Source organism: Rhinolophus ferrumequinum, chromosome 9 (assembly GCF_004115265.2).
Source record: "Rhinolophus ferrumequinum isolate MPI-CBG mRhiFer1 chromosome 9, mRhiFer1_v1.p, whole genome shotgun sequence".
NCBI classification, from domain to species: domain Eukaryota; kingdom Metazoa; phylum Chordata; class Mammalia; order Chiroptera; family Rhinolophidae; genus Rhinolophus; species Rhinolophus ferrumequinum.
The window spans coordinates 17,517,893-17,540,229 of NC_046292.1; the positions used below are offsets into that span (position 1 = coordinate 17,517,893).

Genomic DNA, 22,337 nt, shown 5'->3' on the forward strand with positions numbered 1-22,337 from the left:
CTTCTCACCCAACCTGGAGTCTGGGTCCAGGTCTATTGTTACGTTATTATAGCAGTGTTTCTCTTTCTTTCCTTTCTCTTATCTCAGCTTGCATACTTGTTTGGGGGTTGCTTATTTGTTTAAACTCCTCTTCCCCATGCAACTGTAAGCTCCACAATGGGAACAGCGTGTCTATTTTTGCTCACCATTTTATCCCCCAAAGCCTAGTATATTGCCTGGAACATAACAGGTGCTTTATACATACTTATTTAATGACTGAATGAGCTCATATAATCTTCTCAACAAGACTGTGAAAATTTTGCCTGAGGCCAGTGTTCTTTCCCTGCCCTGATGTCCTATAGCACCTGCTCTCATGGCATTATAAGATGGAGAGCAATAGACTCTGAAAGGGCTTTGCAGTCTGACCAACTGGGTTCAAATCCCCTGCCCTGCCACTTCCCAGCTGTGTGACATTGGGTAAGTTCCTTAACATCTCAGTGCTTTAGTTTCCTCTTCTGTAAAATGTCAGTAATAATAGTACCTGTCTCATTGGGTGGTTGTAAGGATCAAATAAGTGAGCTTCTATAACATGCTTCTATAAGAGCTTGGCATAATCTTAGTTATTATTAACATAAAGAGCATAGGTCCTAGGACTACATATGTCTGATTTTCTCCCAAATTTACAAATTATTCCCTTGTGACTTTGGAAAAGTCATGTCAAACCCCTGAGCCTCAGTTTCCTCATCTGTTAAACTGGGATCTCAAGGCCTACTTCAGAGAGGACCATTGTGAGTGTCAGATAAGATGGGAGGGAAACACTTAGTTAGCAGAGTGCTCAGTGACTGGTGGTTCCCTGCCTGACTGACTGAATCGGTCCCTGTTGCCTTTTAGACAAGAAACTCCCTAAAGACAGAATTTACATCTGCCTCATTTAAGGCTGTTATCCCTGGCCCCTCTGTACCCAGTAGGTATTCAATAAACAGTTCTTCGCTAAATGAATGAATGAATCAAGAATGACAGGGACCATGTCTTGCTCATCTTTGTGTCCTCTCAAGACTAGTGTGACACCTACCATATAATTTCAATAAATGTTTGTGGACAGAATAGATTTTTTTAATGGCTATTCATTTCTGTGCCTAGTTCCACTTGAGTTTCTGCATTAAACTGAAGAAGATACTTGTTAACTTATTCCAAATCTCTCTAAGCGTTCGTGTTCTTATCTGTACAATGAGGCTATTAATAGTATCTACCTCATAAAATCGTTCTGAAAAGTAAATGAAGCAATAGAAAATGTTAGTTCATTATTATTCCCTTCCCTGAGCCTTATTTTCTTCATCTGTGAAATGGGTGTCCCCTCACTCATTTATTCATTCATTACTCAACAAACACTGTGTCCATGTGCAAAGCATTGTAGTTAAGACCTGAGGCAGTTAGAGAGGTGAACCAAGCTGTGGTCCCTGCTGTGAGGAACTCAGTGTCTGCTGTGGGACAACATATCAATGTTAAAAATCCAGTGAGAAAAGAGCCATAGTATGTGTGAGGTCTATGGGGGCTAGAGGTGATGGGGTAGGATGGGGACCTCCAGAGTTCTCAGCGAACTTACTAGGGAGATTGTAGAGGTTGTGATGTCATTAACTCCGTGTAATCACCAACATGACATTGGTTTAAAATGGAGTTGTCCCCTCTGGGGTATGGCTTTTGTAGCCTGAGTCTGTGGAGGGTGTATCAGTCCTGCTACAGCCCCACTTTCAACCCTGGTTCACCAGCATACCTGAGACTGGTCCAGGTGTTACCATCGCAGTGAGCAGCCAGTTCAAACAGACATGTCCTTCTGAGACTCAGCCTTGCCTCCCCTCACCTTCTCTCCTGGGTTCTACTTTCTCAGGGGACTGAACAGTGATTCCCCTACACTTTCAATGTGGAACAATGTGGAGTGCCACCAACAAATGCTGGGTTCCTGCCTGGTTCTGCCCTTCTGGATGTGGGACCTTGTGAGGAGATGCTTGGGTGTGGGGGATCAAAAGAGGCCAAGACAGGTGTTTGGGGTCCCTCACCCAAGTGGATCACATGTTTTCCTCTGATAGTTCCAGGAAACTGACTCCTGCCAATCAAACTCAGAGACTGCAACATCTGAATTAGAACTTGTGGGGTTGGAAGGGACTATTCAATCCAGTGACCAAAATATTTGCACCTGTTATCCAGACAAGCTTTTTATTTTCAGTTGAAATTTACGTGTCAAGGGTATTTAAATATCAGGGAAGGGTATGCTGTCAGTGGCCTGGCCAGAGGTAGAAGGATGTCTCAGTCCCAACGGCCCATCCATAGCAGGCCTCAGGGAAGAAGCAAGATTTACGAGGTGAGAGCCTGCCTGGGCTGATTCTTCTGTCGGGAAAGGCCTCCCTGCAGTATTTTCTGTCTCGTCAATGCTGCATTTCATTTTAAATTGCAGCTGAAAGCAGATATTTTCCCTCTTGCCTATTACACCTCTTAATTTGTCTCTCCCTCTGCTGTTATTTGTCTCTATAAAGTGTTTTGCATGAAAGACCCACACAGCACCATGTTGCTTTGCCCTGGGTTAGGTTGAACAGGAAGGGAAGACACAGAGAGATTTAAGTCCCAGAAGGAAGGTGTGAGGGCCTTGAGGTCGAGACTCATGTGTCTGGAAATATATGCCTGGCAGTGTGTACATGTGCATGTTTTTGGACCTACCTGTTGTGTATCTGTGGGTATGTGTGTAGGTACACATGTCAATAATTTACTAATACGTATATATGTCTATATATGCTTTGGTATAATCATGGTCTCCACACCTAAATTAGTGTATGTGTGCAAGGACACACCAACATGCAATCTCTTGAGTGCATATGTATTTATGCAAAGGGACACACACGTGGACATAAACATACGCAGACATCTAGGTATGCATGCCACATATGTGTGTGGTCTTCAGTGCATTCGACCAGTATTCTCTCTCCTTTCTTGCCCACCGCTGCGTATACCATCTCTCCCTGCCCCACCCAGGGGCCCTGGCCCGGTTTTGCACTGAGGGAAAAGGAAGGCAGAGAAGTGGTCTGCGCGGGTCCAGTCGACACACTGCCTTAACCCGACTCAACCGCGGTCACACATAGCTCCCTGGCTTGTCTCCAATCACCCCTTCCTCACAGCAGCACCACCGCAGCGCCTGGGGCTGCGGGACCCCCTGGGCAGGTCCCCAGCTCCCTGCCAATCCTGGACTGGTACTGAGGGGTGAGAGGTTACCAAACGATGGCCGTAGCCCTCCAGACTAGCTGGGTCTCCGACCCCTAGGGGACCAACAATCAGAGTGGTGAGGGCGGGGTCTGGAAGGGTCTCAGTCGCTTCCAGTCCAGAGAACGCTGGGTACTAACCAATGGGCGACTACGGCCCAACGGGGATCCCTCCAAGGCAGCCAATGACCTTGCTCCGCTCCCCACCCCCGCCCTCGCCAACCCCGCGCAGCTGGACCATTGGTGCTGGTGGGATGGGGGGGGAAATGTGAGCTGCGCTGGCCTTTTGAGGAGGGGGCGTGGCTTGGAGTCCCGTTTTCCCCCCCCCCCTCGCCCCACCCTCGCTGAGGCCCCGCACTCCCTACCCCCAGACGTGAGGCCTGGCTGCGGCGCCGCTGCCGAGGTGGACCGCGGGGCGCGCGCAGTGGGCGTGGCCTGAGGGCGTGGCCCGGAGGGAGGCGGGGCCGCGGGCTCACTCAGTGAAAGCCCGGGCTGCTGCTGCGGCGACGGCGGCGGAGGCGGCCGGGCGAGTGTGCGCGCGTGTGGGGCGCAGGCTCGGCAGCAGCGGCGGCGGCTCAGCCTGCGGCGGCAGCGGCCCGTCTGGAGCGGCCGCTGCGAGGACGCCAGCTGCAGCGGGGGAGGCGCAGCCGGGGCTGCGCGCTCCGTGGAGCCGGCGGGGGCCGGGAACAGGTGATCCCAGCGGGAACCCGCAGCCCTACCGAGTTGGCTGGGCGGGAGCCCGCACTCCCGGGCGCAGCTGCAGCCTCCCCGCCGCCGCGGCTGGTGGCGGACGGCGTCCGGCTTCGCACCGGAGCTCTGGCATTCCTCAGCTCACGGGGGCCCCGGAAGCCCCTACCCCCGCAGATTCAGAAGTGCCTGCTTCTCTGCCCGGTGCACGCTCTGCGGCGGGGCAAAGTTGTGGACGTGTCCTGATAGCCGAGCCCGGGCGCTGTCGCAACCCGGCCAGGTCGGCGCGCTCTCAGAGCGCCGCTGACACTCCAGCCCCGCCACCGCCTCGCCCCCAGAACCAGCCCCCTCTGGAAACTGCTTCTGAGGCTGAAACTTTGGGCAGAGGGGCTGAGGGCGGCTCGGCGCTGGGACAAGGCCTGCGGGCACCCCTCCGCGCGGACAGCCGGGGCGCCGCGGACGGCATGTGACGGCCCCGGCGGCCGCCGCAGCGCGGGAAGGCGCGGGCTCCGCGGGCTCCAGCCGCTGCGAGGAAGGCTGCGCGGCCGCCGGAGGGAAGGCTGCTGCGCGCGGCCGGCCCTTGCGGGCCCGGGCCCCGAGCCGTGCCGCCCGGCTCGCCCGGGCCCCGCTGAGGCCGCGGCGCCCCCTCCTGGGCACGGGAGGACCCGCTCCAAACTCCCTGAACTTCCTTCAGGGGCAGTCCCCGAAGCGGCGAAACTCTCTGGGACCCCAATCCTGGGCGGCGTCCCTCGACGACCTCCCCTCGTCGAGCCCCCTGCTGACAAGTGCCTGGACTCCGAAGGCCTCAGGGACCGGGCCGGAGCTGACTGTCTCCAGCTCCGTGCCAGGCCACGATGCTCATGAGGAAAGTGCCGGGCTTCGTCCCGGCCTCCCCGTGGGGGCTGCGGCTGCCGCAGAAATTCCTCTTCCTTCTCTTCCTCTCGGGCCTCGTTACCCTGTGCTTCGGGGCTCTTTTCCTTCTGCCCAACTCCTCTCGCCTCAAGCGCCTCTTCTTGGCCCCCCGGACACAGCAGCCCGGCCTGGAGGTAGTGGCCGAAGTCGCCAGCCACCCCCTGGCGGGCGAACAGGAGTCACCCCCCAACCCAGCCCCCGCTGCACCAGCCCCCGGCGAGGACTACCCCAGCAGCCAAGCGAGTACCCGCCGCAGAAAAGGGTGGCTGCGGCGCACCCACCCGACCGGGCCACGGGAAGAGGCCACCGCCGCCCGCAGCAGCGGCGGGACGGCCCTCAGACCCCAGGAGGGGAGTATCTCATTTAGCTTTGACTTTAACGCGTTCCGGAGCCGCCTCCGCCACCCGGTCCTGGGTACAGGAGCCCATGAGATTGAGGATTCCCAGAGCCTAGTTCGAACCCAGCGGGAGAAAATCAAGGAGGTAAGGACTTTCCTCTCCCCCAAAAGAAAAGAAGCACCCCTCTTGTGCTCCCGTCCACTTCCCTGGTCCCAGTCAACTCCTGGTCCCTGGTCTACTCTAGGCTCTCCAGGCACTGTCTGCACTCTCCATTCTCCTCCCAAACTTCCCACCTGTACTCCTCCCTGCTCACTTTCCGACCCCTGGGTTCAGTTAATGATCCCCATCTCTGAAAGATGGTAGCTGAATCCCTGGACCAACTTTCCTCCCACCCCAAGGCTCTGGTTCTCCAGTCCAGTCCCCAGCCCAGGTGGGCTCCACCCCTTCCCTTTGTGGAGTTGCTGGTAAGAGTTTTGTGCAGTCTCTAGTAAGGTTCTTGAATGGACATCCTCTCTGCTTGCACAGGGCCGAGGGTCATGTTCTTTCTCACTGTGTGTACTTAAGTCTGGACTTCCCCCAAACCCCTGTAGGATCTGCCACCCGAAAATCAAGGGGGGAGGGGAGGAATTTGGTATCCTGCAAGTCTTTTGTAATCTAGCCAGCAACCTACAAATCAGAGGATGTTGTGCCTTCTTGCTAACTGTTTCTATTGAGCTTTGGAACAATTGTACATAATTGCATGTGATGCGGGAAGACGTGATCAATAAGGTGGTGGTAATGTTAGAGAAGCTGAGGTTGTTGGCTTAATGAAGCAGGTCTTGGACTTGTTCCCTGTAGGGATTGTACCAGGGAGGGGTTTAGAAAGACCACTTTGAGTCTGAATCTTAGTTTAAGAAATCAAAAGCAAACACAGCCTCACCATGGCTTGAGGACTGTTGCCAAGCTGCTACTGGTACCTTGGACTGCCTGCTTGAGGTTTTTGCCCAGCAATGCAGAGGGGACTGCAGTGACACCCCCGGGCCACGAGAGGGCCATGGGCTAGCAGTGGGCCAGGGTCTCCTCCCTAGAAACCAGAAAATACTCCCCACTCACTGTGGACCCAGGAGGAAAGGGCTGCTTTTGTGTGGACTTCTTGGTTTGATGCAAAGGAGTCAGCAGGTCCACCGTGATTTCCAGGGAGAGCAGGCAGTGAGGGTCAGAACCTGCCCTGCCAAGACCTACTCAGAGCCCAGGAGAGCTTAGCTGTACCTCTCTCCTCATGGGGACTGTCCTCCCTTCCAACGCCCACCTCCCCCACTTCTTTTCTTATCTCTGCTGTTACTCAGCCCTTCTCAGCTAAGCCTTGTTTGGAGACTGTCTTAACTAGTAATCACAGGACATTTTGTGACATCAAGACAGGAAGTCACAAAGATGAGTCCTTGTTTGGTGTGTGTGTGTGCAGGCTCTCAATTTCCAAATTCTTGTTGAAATCTCAAAGGTTCATTAAAGAGTGGAACTTGCAGTAGCTAAGGAAGGGCCATCATTGTGCTTAAGAAACTGTGTTGTTGAATGCTCACGTGGACCACCCACTACTCCCTTTCTCAAAGCTGCCTCTGAGCACTTGAGCCCTTTCTGCCCTTTCAGACCTCCCCAGAGGGCAGCAACCCCCAGTGAAGTTACATATCAACTGCATGGATGCAGTTTTTCGTGGGGTTTCCAGAGCTACCGTAGATTTTCTAAAGGATCCCCAAAGGATGAAGAGGTGCTTTCTGCATTTGCATCTAGATATGTGACCCATTTCTGAAAACCTGGGGTCGGGGGTCATGGTGGCCTGGCTAGTGGGGACTTGATTCTGGCCCTCTGTACAAAAACAGCCTCCCTTGCTGGCAAAGGCTGCCGGGGTAACTTGGTGTAGCAGCTGGGGGGTGGTGGGAGGTGTGGAGACTGCTTTGCAGGTGGGTGTAAAATAACATGATGGGCAGAGGTCTGTGTTGGTTGCCAGATATCTGGATCTTTCTATCTGGCATCTCCATGTGCACCGGTAGTAGCTGGAGGCCTGCTTGCATATATCTGAATTGGATGTTCAACAAGCCCTCTCTTACTATCTTGAAGACCTTAAGCTCCTCAGAATGCAGGGGGCTGTGTATATACTCTGCTATGTTTTGAAGCCTATTGTTTCTTCAGGCTTCTTGAGTTTGGAACCCCCCAACTTCTACCCTCCCAAAAAACCTGAATGATATGGGGCAGAATTTTTGGTTTAGCTGTTAACTCACTTACCTTCCCTGGAGTCCCGCCTGATGTGGGGTGCATATGCGTATTGCTGGAGAATGTCTTTCTTTCCTTCTCATGTAGACCTCTGTGCCATGCCCAGGGGTAGATCATTTTGTAAAGGTTCCTGTTTTCCTAAAAGGGACCGTTGCTTTCCTTTCTGGCTTGTTTATTCCCAAACATGGATTGATTAGACCCCAGGAGCAGAGGGGGAGCTAGCATCAGATAAGAAGGACTCTGTTCTTATAAGATGAGATTTTTAAAGTGAAAGTAAACATCAAGAGAGAGTCAGAGAGGGTGATAAATGAGAGAGAATGAAGACTGGACCCCTGGGCTGTAGATCAACGAAGTATATTTATGAACATTCCGATTTGAGAGCCGGACATGGGCATGAGGGCTGATAAGATAAGATGGGTTGGAGCTGCCTGTTCTGTGTGTACAGGCGGCAGGAACCGCCCTACCACCGGGACCAACTATTTCTCCTCACTGCAGTTTCGACACCTTAGAGGAGGTACCGTGCTAGAAAGCAGAGACCCAGAGAACATGGGTTTGACAGTTCAGCTCCATGGTCAACTTTTTGACTTGAGGCAAGCCGCCACCTCTTTTTCCTGGACCTTATTTTTGGTTCTGTCAAACGGGGTGAGGGAGGGGAGAATGGGCCGGTCACATCCACTCTTGCTTCCAGACCAGGCCTCTCACTAGGGTGTCAGTCTGCTCAGGGGCTCCTTAGCAGTTGGGCTTTTCCCAGCTCTGCTTTCAACATGTTTTAGCCCCATGAAGTCAGGCACAGTGGTGTGTTGCAATTGTTGGTGATGGCGGTGGTGCTTACTGGGGTGTCCCTAGCACCAGTCAAGAGGAGATATTCATAGAGTGGATGAAGTTAACCATTCCTGTCACCAACATTGAACTGTAGAGATGGGATTGAGCAGTGACAGACCCTCATCTTGGGATCATGAAGAGTAAAGGGGTTGGCGAGAATGTAACACAGCTTGCTAGCAGCCTTCCCTTTCAGATCTGACTGTAACATAGAAAATTATTGTTAAAATTATTAGCGACCTCGACTATAGGTGAGTTTCCTATGGATTCAAGTTCAACAGACTCTTCTCACTCACGACAAGAGTTGGGAGTATGGAGCTTGTCAGGGTTACATCCTGAGGAAAGGATTCAAACTCTCCTGGGTCCTACTAAGGATGGTTGGTGTCACCCCCGGAACCTACCTCCGTCGTCCCTTCCAGTGAAGGGAGCTTTTGTTAAAGGGAACTGAGCAGCCTGGGGCAGCAGAACACAGTGTTGGGATGGGGCTGCCCCTAGCCCACATGAAGGGCATGGGCTGCATGTCGTCCCCATGCACATCTGCTCTGCCCAGTGCCCTTACGTGCCATTTAAGTGGCGTTCCCACTAAGAACCCCGCTGTCAGCTCTGACCTCAGGGGAAAATTCCTGTTTATCCCTGAGCTTCAGTTTTCATGGTAAAATGAAGAGACTGGCATTTAGGGGACTCTTTTCTCTCCCTCACTCCCGCCTGTTTCCTGCTTTGTTTATGGATCTGCTCAAGCAGCTAGAGTAGGGTCTGATACTTGGTTGGAGCTCAGATAATTGAATGAATGGCTACAGTGAAGATCTATAAATTAGCAATTACGGTTGCTGGTGGCAGAGGCTGAGCCTTTTTCCCCAGGGTACCTGGAATTCTGAGTCTCAGATGAGGGGGCCACAGCAAGGTTTCGGGGCTTAGCAGCTCTGTGACTCGAGAGGCCTTTTAGACTTTGCAGTAATTTTCCAAGTGCAAGTTAACTTGAAGGGAGTTGGGAGGGGACAGCCATGAGTAAAATCTTTCATGCCTGGATAGCAGGCATCTGGAGAATGCCCGAGTCACCCTGGAGTACCTGCGACTTGGCAGGGAGTACCCTGGCTCCTGCCTTCCGTTCCTGCTGTGTTAAGTCTCCAGGATACTGCTGGTTATGATATGTGACTATGTCTGAATAAGTCATCGTGGCAAATGATCTTTACTCCCCATTAATGGGCTGGTTCGTTAGTCATGTGTGGTTTCTCTGTATATCTGATTTATTGCCGCTAGTGCCAGGGGCAGGTAGGAAAATTAAAAGGCTTTGTGTTCTTTGTAGCATGTGAATCTGAGCCTGTGAGATGTTCAGGATAATTAATATTAGGAACACCTCAGATTTAAATAGCTTTTCTTTGAAGAGCTCTGTTTAAGTTGCAAGTCCATTGACTATCTTTTTGCCCCCCTGTCCTTCAGTTTCACTCTTGTCCTGCTTTATGACACATTTAATATAGACAGGAAGACTGGTCTATAATAACAGACAGGTTGTATGGAGACCCTTATACCCTAAGCTCAGCCAGGCACGTCTTCCTTCTTCCTTAGAACTGAGTACTGCAAGGAAAGCTTAGAACTTGTCCCCGCCAGGTATACAAGCACACATCCGCAGGTTGGGTGGATCTCTACTTTCATTTTTTAAAAAATTTATTGGGGTGACAGTTGTTAGTAAAATTACATAGATTTCAGATGTACAATTCAGTATTACATCATCTATAAATCCCATTGTGTGTTCACCACCCGGAGTCAGCTCTCCTTCCATCACCATATATTTGATCCCCCTTACCCTCATCTCCCACCCCCACCCCCCTCTACTTTCATTTTGAGGTGCACCATTACTTTGGGGAATTAGGTGCGGGCATTCGAGGAGCCGTTACTTCTCCGGCCTCACACCCCTAACTCTGTCTCTAGTGTTAGGTCCAGAAACAAATAGTACAATGACTTTTAAAAGTCGGCAGCTTATTTCACAGTGTAGTTAGCAGGGGGGTAATAATACGGATTCCCCAGCTGTTTTCAGAGTGACTGATTTACATCCGAGCTCAAGAAATGCCTTTCCTCTAGCTTTCCCCGAAGACTGATCCATTGCTCCACCAAAAATAAATATTGTGATATATATCAGGCATATTTTGCTCCAAGGGACTTACATCTTTTCTCTTATTGAAAAAAATAAATCACCCTTGTAGATTGGAAAGCCCAGTGCAGGGAAGCGGTTTGGTAATCCAGGTGGGCACCCAGTCTTGGGGTACTGCCTCTGGCGTGGGGAAGGTGCCTGCCTCTGCATCCGAAGCGGGGTGTGTGCTAAGGGCGGTGGTGGGAGCTTTAGGAAATTCTCTCCCTGCCTTGCTTCCGTTGGCCAGCTCAGCAAAACCTTGGCAAGGCAATGATGGACACTGTTCAGGAGCGTGGTTGCTTCGGGTGAATGCATGACCATTTATTGTATTTCTTGAAAAGAGGGGCCATGCACGGAACAAAGATGAATGCCATGAACCAAGGATTATTTTCATTCTAGTTCTGTGCACCTGCAGGCCAAAGAGACCAGGCTCATTCAAACAGGGAGCCCCTGGCTTCTGGATTTCCCATTACCCCGGGGCCACGGCCTTATGCACAAGGGTTTGCGTGATTTGGGGAAAAGAAACAACAGACTTTCTTAGCTCTGTATTGTCATGGCAGATGACGGTAAGAAACAAATTGGAGACTCCTCAAAGAACTCTTAGGACTCGGGACCTAAGTTCCCCTCCCCTTCTCTCCTTCACCCCCATTAGGCTCTGGGAGCTGGTTAATAGCTGAGGTAGCATAGTTTTGGTTCTCTTAAATGCAGAGATTCACTGTAAACCAGACTTGTTTCTTGGTGTCTCTATCCCCAAAGAGACTAAAAGCCACAGAGACCATAGTGACAGGCTGTGGCCTCAGTGTGGTAGCCCAGTTGTAGGTGTTTCCTCCCCTGAGAAGGAAAGATGTTTTCTAAGATTTGGATTGTGAGCTCCCCAAACTCAGCAGGCGGGCAGGCAGACCAGCTCTTACTACCAGAGAGTCTGAGTGTGTCTCTTAACTCTGAATTTTCATTAATTAAAGACCAGGGCAGTTGTCCGTCTGTTTTAGTGCAGTACTGTTAGTGGTAACTTTTACAGAAGAAACTTTGGCGTACTGATTAGTGTGCTCCTTAAAAGATAACCATAATTCTGCTTTTATTTGGCGTGCTCTGGGAGTCAGCTGCTCTACAGGTGGAAACTTCTGGGCAGTTTTCACTAAACAACCATTTTCAGTAGCTGAATAATAGGAGATTTTTCGCCCCTCCTTCTACCTCTGCCATGACTCGGTGGTCATCACCCTAAAATGCAGCCGTGTTCTACAGGGCCTGATGAGGCATATAGAGGAGACCGTTGGTCTCACAAGCCCTATCCCTTGTGTTTTTGTCTTGTTTTATTTACAACGACCCTGTGATACAGGTACCATCTACTTAAGTATAATTTACATATAGTTAAATGCACAGATATTCAATACACAGTTCGCTCAGTTTTGCCAAATGCAGGAAACCATATATACCCCTCCCCTATTAAAATACGGAGCATTTCCAACACCTCAGAAAGTCCCCTCTTCTCCTTCCAAAGCAATCCTCCATCCTCCAGCCCCCAACCACTGTTTTGCTTTGTCACCAGAGATTGGTTTTGCCTGTTCTAGAACTCCAAATAAATGGAGTAGTACAATCTGTGCCTTTTTGTTGTTGTTTTTGTTCTTTTTCTTTTTTTTTTATTTTCTTACTTTGTGTTCAAGGCTTCTTTCATCCATATGGTGTGAATTAGTACCTCATTCCTTTTTATGGTCAAGATGTATTCCGTTGTATGAATATACCACAATTTGTTTATGCATTCACCTGCTGTTGACATTTTTGGTTGTTTCCAGTGTTTGGCTATTATGAGTAAAGCTACTCTGAACATTTTATGTACAAGTCTTTGTATAAGCATGTTTTCCTTTCTTTTGTGTAAATATGTAGTAGAATTACTGGCTTATAGAGGAGAGAGCTGTTTAACTTTAAAAGAAACCGGAAACTTGTTTTTTTAAGGAGGGAGCAGCTCACAGTGGCCCATGTGGGGATCGAACCGGCAACCTTGGTGTTATGAGCACCATGCTCTAACCGACTTTGCTAATCGTCCACCCCTGGAAACACTTTTTCCGTAGTTAGACCAGCAATGTGTGAGGGTTCTGCATCTTCAACACTTGCTATTGTCCACCTTTTGAAGTTTAGCCATTCTACATGATCTGTAGTGATGCTTCATTGCAGTTTTGTTTCCGTGTTAACTACTGATATTAAATATCTTTCCATGTGTTTATTTGCCATTTCTGTGTCTTCCTTTTAAATGTCTGTTAAAATCTTTTGTCTTTTTTTTGTTTACAAAAATGGGCTATTTATCATTCAGTAAAACTCTAGAAATTCTTTACATATTCTGGATATTTGCTCCCATTCTGTGGTTTGTCTTTTCATTTTCTTAATGGTGGCATTTAGAGAGCAGAATTTTTAAATCTTGATGAAGTCCGGTGTATCCAGATTTCCTTCTATAGTTATTGGTTTCTGTGTGTACTTTAAAAACAAAAATCTTTGCCTACCCCAAGGTATGAAGATAGTCTCCTTTTAATTCCAGAAGCTTGATCATTTTAGTGTTTACATTTAGGTCTCTTGTCTACTTCAAATTAATGGTGCGTGGTAGAGGTTGAGGTTCATTATTTTACATTTAGATGTCCAGTTGCTTCACACTGTTTGTTGAAAAACTTTCTTTTCCCCATTGAATTGCTTTGATGTCATGTTAGTTTAATTGACCATATATATATATGGTTCTATTTCTGGACTCTTCTGTTCGATTGATTTATCTTTATGCCAGTTCATACTGTCTTTATGTTGGAGCTTTATAGTCAGTCTTCAAAACAGGTTGTGTGATTCCTCCATCTTTGCACTTCTTTCTCAAAACGGATTTGACTATCATAGGTCCTTGGCATTTCTGCAGCCATTTGAGAACAAGCTTATCAGTTTCTATGAAAAATCCTGCTGGGATTTTGATTGGATTTTCCTTGAATTTATAAATCAAATTGGGGAGAATTGATATCTTAACAATACTGGGTCTTTGATCCATGACTGTGATATCTCTTTCTATTGATTTAGATTTCCTTTAATTTCTCTGAACAATGTTTTGTAGTTTTCAATGTAGAGGGCTTGAATATCTTTTATTAAGTGTATCTCTAAGTATTTTATATTTTATGCTATTGTAAATGGTATTCTTTAAATTGTTATTTTTCAATTGTTTGTTGCTACTACCTAGAAGTACATAGATTTTTTAAATATTGACTTGTATTGTGTGACCTTATTTAATTCATTTATTAATTTTTTTCTGTAAACTTTTTAGGGTCTTTTAGGCATACAGTCATGTTGTCTATGAGTCAAGATTGTTTTACTTCTTTCTTTCCAATGGCTATGCCTTTTATTTCTTTTTCTTGCTTGGTTGCACTGGCTAGTCTTCCAGTTCAATGTTAAATAGAAGTGATAAGAACTGACATCTTTGCCTTGTTTTTGATACCAAGGGAAAGCATTGTCTTTCACCACTAAGTATGATGTTAGGGGAAGGTTTTTCCCCCCTTTATTTATTTATTTATTAGTTTCAGGTGCACAAATCAAAGTAATACTTAGACGTTAGACGTTTATCATTTATATCCCTCACACTGTGTGAACCCCCCTACCCCCATCCACTACCCCTCTGACATCGCACAGAGCCATTACATTTCCACTGTCTCTATTCCTAATGCTGTACTCCACTTCTTGTACATATATATATATATATACACAATTGTAGTTGACATTCATTATTGTTCAGCTTCAGCTCAGGTGTACAGTGCAGTGATCAGGCATCTACATCATCCCTGAGGTGGTCTCCCTAATGAGACAAATGTCCATCAGATACCCTACAAAATATTTACAACATTATTGATTACATTCCCCAAATTAATTTTCAAAACCCCATGACAATCTTGTGGCTACCGACTGTTTTCTACTCCCCTCACTTTCCCCCTTATCCCCACGCCCCCTCCCATCTAGCAACCCTCAGTTTTTCCTCTGTCTCCAAAACTGTTTCTGATTAGTTCATTCACTTATTCTTTTCTTTAGATTCCACATATAAGTGAGATCATATGGTATTTGTCTTTCTCTGTCTGACTTATTTCACTTAACATAATGTTCTCTAGGTCCATCCATGTTGTTGCAAATGGTAAGATTTCTTTCTTCTTTATGGCTGCGTAGTACTCCATTGTATAAATGTACCACAATTTCTTAATCCAGTCATCTGTCGATGGGCATTTCGGTTGTTTCCATGTCTTGGATATTGTGTATAGTGCTGCAATAAACATAGGAGTGCATAAAGCTTTTTGAATTAGAGTTTTGGATTTCTCCGGATAGATACCTAGGAGTGGAATTGCTGGATCATAAGGTAGTTCCATTTTCAGATTTTTGAGATATCTCCATACTGTTTTCCATAGTGGCTGCACCAATCTGCAATCCCACCAATAGTGCACAAGCGTTCCCTTTTCTCCACATCCGCGCCAGTAGGGGAAGGTTTTGGTAGATGTCTTGTATCAGGTTGAGGAAGTTCTGTTCTATTCCTAGTTTGCTGAGAGTTTTTATTAGGAATGGGATTGAACTTTGTCACATACTTTTTCCTGCATCTATGGGAATGATCATCATACGGTTTTCTTCTTGAAATCTCTCAGTGTGGTGAATCATACTGATTTTCAAAAATGTTAAACCAGACATGCATTTGATTTTTTAATATAGCATTAAGAATTTTCACATCTGTGTTTATGAGGGATTTTGGTCTATACTTTTCTTGTGAAGCCTTTGTCTGATTTTTGGTGCAGCATTATGTTGGCCTGAGAGAGTAAACTGAAAAGTGTTCTCTATTTTCTGAAGAAGTTTGTAGAACACTAATATTGTCTCTTAAATATTTGCTAGAATTCACCACTAAAGCCATCTAGGCCTAGAGGATTTGTGTTGTGTGAGTGAGTGTGTATGTGTGTGTGTGTGTGTGTGTGTGTTTAGTGTGTGTGTGTGGTTTTAAATTATTAATTCAACAGACATAAGGCTATTCAGAATTCCTATTTCTTGTGTTGGCTTTGTCAATTTCACTTTCAAGGAATTTGCCTATTTCATCCAAGTTGTGGAATTTATTGGAATAACATTGTTTTCACCATTCTCATTTTCCTTTTAATGTTAGTAGGATCTGTAGTGGTGTTCCCTCTTTTATTCCCAATATTGGTAACGGGTTTCTCTGTGTCATTCTTAAAAGTAGTTTAGTTAGTAGTTTATCAATTTTACTGATCTTTTCTAAGAACCAACTTTTGATCTTGTTTTAATATCTATTTTTAACTCTTTATTTCCTTCTTTCTTATTTTGGGCTTAATTTTCTCTCTTTTTAAAAAAATTTCTTTATCTAGTCTGACGATCTGCCTATGTCCACTTACCCTCTTTTAAACTTTATTCTATTGTAGTTATATATTTTGCTTCCACATATGTTATAAACCTCATAATACATTGGTATTATTTTTGCTTTAAACAGTCAATTTTCTTAAAGAAATTAATAAATTAGAGTCTTATTATTCACCCATGTGTTTATCATGTATAGTGTTCTTCATTCCTTCTTGTGTGTCCGAGTTTCTGTGTAGTATCATTTTCCTTTCAGCCTGAAAAAGAGCTTAACATTTCTTCCAGTGCAGGTCTGCTGGTAACAAATTCTTGCAGCTTTGTTTTTCTGCAAATGTCTCTATTTTGCCTTCATTTTAAAAGGATATTTTTGCTATATAGAATTTTAAGTTGACTTTGTTCCTTTCTTTCCGTGAAAGACCCGTTTACTTGTACCTTGCATTGTTTCTGATGAGAGGTTAGGATATATTCCCTTGAATATAATGTTTTCCCCCTCCCTTTGGATGCTATTAAGATTTTATCTTTATCTTTAGTTTTCAGTTATTTGACTTGCTGTACCAAGGTGTGGATATCATTGTTTATCCTTCTTGCGGTTTGTTAAGCTTCTTGTGTTGATATCTTTTTCAAGTTTGTAAAAATTTTGCCCATATTTCTTTAATATTTTTTCTACTCCAATCTGTCTCCTTTTCATTTAGAGCTCCAGTTACATATAAGTTAGATTGCCTGATATTTTCCTAGAAGTCACTGAGTCTCTGTTCATTTATTCTTCAGTCTTTCTCTCTATGCTTTGGTGTGGATAATTTATATTAATCCATCTTCAAATTCACTAAACTTTTCTTCTGTGTGTCCAGTCTGTCATTAAGCCCACCAATGAATTTTTTATTTCAGATATTTTTTTTTACTTCTAGAATTTTAACTTGGTCCTTTTTTCATTGTTTTTGTTTCTCCAATATTTCCTATCTGCTTACTCATTTTTTTCATATTTTCCTTTAAACCCTAAGGCATATTTATAATAGCTTTTCAGAAAGTCTTTGTTTGCTTTTTCCAACATCTTTGTCATCATTGGATCTGTCCTTGTTGATTGTTTATTTCCTGGTTATGGCTCACATTTTCCTACATGTGTCTACTCATTTTTTAAATTTTATGACAAACATTGTGAATATTACTTTTTTGAGATTCTAGATTTGTCTGCTTTTAAGCAGTTTTTCTTCCCCTTTCTGTTAGGCTGTCAGCTGTCACTGCTTTTAGCTGTCAGGATACCTACTTCAGGCTGCTTTATTCTCTACTTTTCCTATTTTGTTATTTTCTAACCTGCAGTTGGCTAGGAAATCATTCAATCTAGCTTGTTAGTGTTATATGTAAAGTACAAATAAGCAGATTTTGAGTAGGTCTCTAAAGACTCCTGAATCAAGTGCATGAACTTTAACGTACATGTTTTAGTGTAGTTTAGATATTTAAAGATTCTTATTCATTCTTGGTAATTGGTATTGGATGCATGAAATATAATTTTGTGTTGAAACCATACCCTGAATAGAAACAAGAGTTCTCAAAAGGGATCCTAATTTCTGGTTGATGCCATCTTAAATTATTTGTACATTTTTTGCTTGTCTGCTTTTAGATGTTAGCAAAAATATGTTTGTTGGTATTTGTGATGTTCCAGCAGCCTCCATTAGTGTGACTTTCCTCCTAGGACTTTTTAACCTGTCTAATATTTTCTTTGGCTTCTTACCTTAAGTCTAATGACTACTTTTTAAAACTTGGTTTGTAAATCCCCACATTAAAAGAAAGAAGTAGAACTGTTGTGTAGGTCAAACTGTTGTGTAGGTCAAACTGTTGTGTAGGTCAAATTTCAGAATTACTGATCAGAAAGAAGATAAATATACATGAGTGAAGGATTTCCAAGGTGCATCTGTGAGATCTGATCTCTTCTTTCCCCTCATTCAGGAAAGTTCAGAATGAAGTAAATGTAGTATCTTATTGAAAAGGCTACCTTTAATTGTATTGGTCTCTGGGGTATGTGGGTGGGTGTTGAATAAAAGTTATACATCTCTTATGTAAGATCCTTCTCACCCATTTTCACTCCTGGAATGAGCTTTTCGGAGGTTACACCTAAACATTGCCAAGTAAATGTCGATCTCCTAGGAAGACATTTTGGCACTTTTTTGGCACTTTTTTTTTTTTTTTTTTGTTTTTCTGTACTTGTGTTCTTGACCTAAATCAGCAAATCTTCCTCCTTTCCAACTCTCTCAGAAGTCATTCTCCAAGTCTGTCATATACCTTAGAGAGTTCTGGAGTAGTCTTGTTTTGTTTTTGTTTTTTTGTTTTGTTTTTTTAATTTTATTGGGTAACTGTGTTTTTTCCAGGACCCATCAGCTTCAAGTTGTCCTTCAATCTAGTTGTGGAGGGCGCAGCTCAGCTCACCTCCAAGTCCAGTTGCTGTTTTCAATCTTTAATTGCAGGGGGCGCAGCCCACCATCCCATGTGGGAATTGAGCTGGTGACCTTGCTGTTGAGAGCTCGTGCTCTAACCAACTGAGCTAACCAGCTGCCCCTTGGTTTAATCACGGAAAAAAAGACTTTAGTTTCTTGTTTTTAGAACTGGACCTTTTAGAGAACAGCCTATTAAACATAATCAATTTTGCTACTTTATGATATAAAGAAACCCTCTATAGACAAAGGTTCATGCTTGTTTTATTTTTTAATAAATTTCATTGGGAATATTGGGGGACACTGTGTTTCTCCAGGGCCCATCAGTTCCAAGTCGTTGTCCTTCAATCTAGTTGTGGAGGGCGCAGCTCAGCTCCAAGTCCAGTCGCCGGTTTCATTCTTTAGTTGCAGGGGGCACAGCCCACCATCCTATACGGGAATGAACTGGCAACCTTGTTGTTGAGGGCTCACGCTCTAACCAACTGAGCCATCTGGCCACCCCTCCAGCAGCTCAGCAGCAGCTCGTTGTCTTCAATCTAGTTATGGAGGGCGCAGCTCACTGGCCCTGTGGGAATCGAACCAGCAACCCTGTTGTTCAGAGCTCTGCTCTAACCAACTGAGCCATCCGGCTGCCCCACAAAGGTTCATGTTTTGACAGAAAAATAGAAGCTCAGTCTAGAGACTTCTAGCAGTTTCAGATACAGGCCTTCCTGGGTGTACAATATTGTATAAGGGGTAGAGACTTCACACTGATGTTTCTCAAAGGTGGCATTGTGTAGTAGCCTCCCTATTATAGTGCTAGGGGGTCTGTGTCTGATTATCGATTCTTGAGTAGCTAAGAATGGTACCAGGGTGGCGTCAGTCCAGATGGGGCTGACAGAGACCAACAACATAGACATTTCCTGTGATTAGGCACTGGATTAGATTAAAGCATAAGAAGATTCTCTGTCCTGTGAGTAAAGTGCTCTTAAACTTGGCACCAGTGGGAGTAGAATTCCAATTTGTCAGCCCTGGAATTTGAAGTCTTGCAAGTTAGAAAAAGGGTTTCTGACTCTCTGGCCTCTGTACCACCCATTGTCTTTTAAATCCCCAGGGAGCATCCCCAGGGAGCGTCCCCAGGGGGCCAGGGTCTGCTTTGGAGGGTGCAGGGGCTGGACTAGGCTGATGCCCACCCCTCATAGACAGATCAGATCAATAATTCCTAGTGTTTGTGGTATTTATAGTAGAGCACTAGCTTCCCTTTAAGATTTTAGCTGATGCCAACAATAATTCCGTTTTATAGCTGAGAGAACGGAGACCCTGCAGAGGCAGTGACCAGCTCCAGGCTCTGGCAGTTTAAATTGTAATGCACTGACTTAAACCACATCTCCTGCTTAGGCTGATGTTCTTTCTATCACATCATCTGAAAACTCATGGGTGATAATTTAGAGGAAGAGTTTTCACTTTGGGATGGAATAAAGTAGAAATTGTCATCATCTTGGTACGTATGCAAAAGAACTGGTCTCATGAATCTTTAGAACGGGTATTCTAACCTTTATTGGAATCTGGAACCCCAGAGGATATTAGTAAATACTGACACTTAAGTTCTTCCCCCAGAGACTTCCTCTCCCTGATTTAATTGGTCTGGGGTATATCTTAAGCATTGGGATTTTCAAAAACTTCCGTGGTTCTGACATGCAGCCATGCTTTAGAGCTAATCTGTGGCAGTTTTGTCTTTACCTAGGCTATATCTCCTTTCTGGCTAGATTTCCCTTTTACCCACTTATGGAAGAGAGTGGGAATTTTCTGTATTTATTAAGACCTAGACCAGGATCAGATAAGAAAAAAAATGAACTGGGGAAAAGACTCAATTAAAACTGAGTTTTTCCAGAGTTAAGAGCATATCCTGTTAACATGATCAAAAGAAGCCATGAATTTATTAAAACTGTGACAAAAACTATCGACAACGCCAACTATCTGTTGAACCTCTGTTATACACTGAAGGCTATCTGAGCTGGAGGAATAGTAAAGATAAATCTCTGGCTTTAAGAAATTTCATAGCGTAGCATTGTCATGTGTCTGAATCACTTCCCACCACACACGGATGTATAGATGGTGGGAAACATTGGTCAGCTGCATAAATATTTGCCATCCCACCTAAATCTTTTATTTGGGGAAGCAGGTGGGACATAAACTTCTGAAATGAAAATAGTTGCTTGCCCAGAAGTAGATTTCCCAGAAGGCCATGGGCCTCCCTCCTGTGGCTGCCTCTGCCATTTTCCAGCCAACAGAGCAGCCTTTCCACATTGCTGCTTGGGCCTCAACGTCCAATAACAGATGCTCAGGGAAAAGGAGATAGTGAAGAAGTGGACGAGCCAAACCTAATCCCAGGTGTTCAAACCCATGGCAGAAATGTCTGCAATTTCATATCATCCACTTTGCCAGGTGCTGAATGTGCCTTAACCTGAAAACCGCTGTCCTGGGTTGATCAGATCAAATCTAGCCAGGCCACTTCCGAGGGAAGCTGCAGGAGGTGAGAACACACCGTGGGGTAATGTGAGTGTCCTCCCCGCAGCGTAGCGATGGTCCCCTCGAGAGCTGTTTCCATGCGAGAAACCTTTGAATTTTCAACCGGTGCCAAGTTGCAATCTTGCTTCATTCTGTCCCAACGTTTTCTAGCAAATTCTTTGGCTGATGTGGCATTAGAACAAGTCCGTTTTATCCTGAACTTATTTCATTCCAGCTTCAAAGCATCGTGAGCATTAATGGAGAGTCAGACTTCAGAGGAGAAATTTCCTTCTGTTGTTAAATCGTATACTGAAACGTGCTTACTCAGAGGCCTCTGGCTGCAGAAAGCAGTGACGAGGATGGAGCTTGGCAGATGGCTGTAGCTGCGGCTTCCTGGAGGCCTGTGTGGGGAGACTATTGTTTGTATATTGGTTTTCATTTATGTATTGGTCTTATATTCATCTTCCTGAGGTACCCAGATGCTATGGTGATAGATTGGTTGGAAATGACTCATTTGTCAGGGTTCCGTGGGGGACGTGGATTTCCTTCCCGTGTGCAGTGGAATCTCAAATGTTTAATTAGATGCTGAAGCATTTCTGCAAGGGTCCATCTCTGCCAGTTCTCCCAGGTGGATGCCAGTCCTTAGGCTGGAGAAGGTGTGGGGCTTTACCGGACCTGACCTCCTCTCCCCTCATTTTGTCTTGATGCATCTTCAGTCCTACCTCCTTTTAGCTGCTGTTTTTGTCCCCCCATCATTTTTGTTCTAGGAACTGCCTTCACGTGACTGCCAGAATTGGCAGAGCTGATTCACGTTGGAAATCTAGTTATCAAGCAGGTCCAAACCGGACTTTATGAAATAATGTAGTTGAACTGATACACAGTGAGAGGAATATTAACAACCTGCTGCTTATCTGTTTTGTTCCATTTCAACTTTTCCAGAGCATTTACCTTGTTCTTGCTGCACGTCAGGCAACGCCCTAGACGCTGAGGATGCAAAGATGAGGCTTCTGCCCTCAATGGGGACAGCAATAGACGTGTCGGGGTGCAACAGACGTGTACACAGCTGTAACACCGTGGAGGTGCCCAAATAAAGGGGTGAACAAAGGGCTGGGGAGTCGTGTCAGCTTGATGTGAGCTTGGGGGAAAGGATGGCATTTCAGGCAAATGTGCAGAAACGCAAGGAGCAGCATGTGCCGGGTCTGGGGAGGTGTCATAGGTGTGGGTGTGGGAGGGGAGCTACGGAATGACAGAGGTTTGTACCTGGGGGAGACGGGGACGTTAGGAAGTGAGGGCGGTGAGAAATCTAGGAAGGGAGAGGAGAGTTGAATTCTAGACCTGATAAAAATGATAAGCTTGTGAAATCTAGGTGGTTGGAAATACCGTTTGGTATTGGTTGGGGTGATGGCATGTGAGACGCAGATTTAGAAGTCATCGTGTGACGTTCCAGGGTTTGAGGTCTTGAGCACAAAGCCATTCGAAGAAAACCTGGACTGAAAGGCACAGGGCTCAGAGCCTACGGGACAAAGAAGAGACAGAGATTTGCGGAGAAGTCTGCAGAGGGACCAAGCAAACTGTGTCCGCTCTCCTTTTTCCTTTTACCTGCTGGCTCTGCCGCACCTGCTTGCCCATGGAGCCCGGGGAGCAGCTCTTGTGCAGGCTTGAAGCCCAGTGTCTCTCCTCAGGGGCCTGGCCTGCCCCTAGTTTCCTCTCCTTCTCACCCCCTTCCAGC

General features: G+C 45.7%; 1 protein-coding gene across 1 annotated transcript in view; it reads left to right on the forward strand.

Moving 5' to 3' along the window:
* Positions 1 to 4,496: 4,496 nt before the first annotated feature.
* MAN1C1 (mannosidase alpha class 1C member 1) overlaps positions 4,497 to 22,337 on the forward strand; it is a 129,348-nt gene continuing 111,507 nt past the window's right edge. The window contains 1 exon segment of the mRNA XM_033113312.1: positions 4,497 to 5,305. Coding sequence (XP_032969203.1) covers positions 4,766 to 5,305 — 540 coding nt within the window. The 5' untranslated portion in view covers positions 4,497 to 4,765.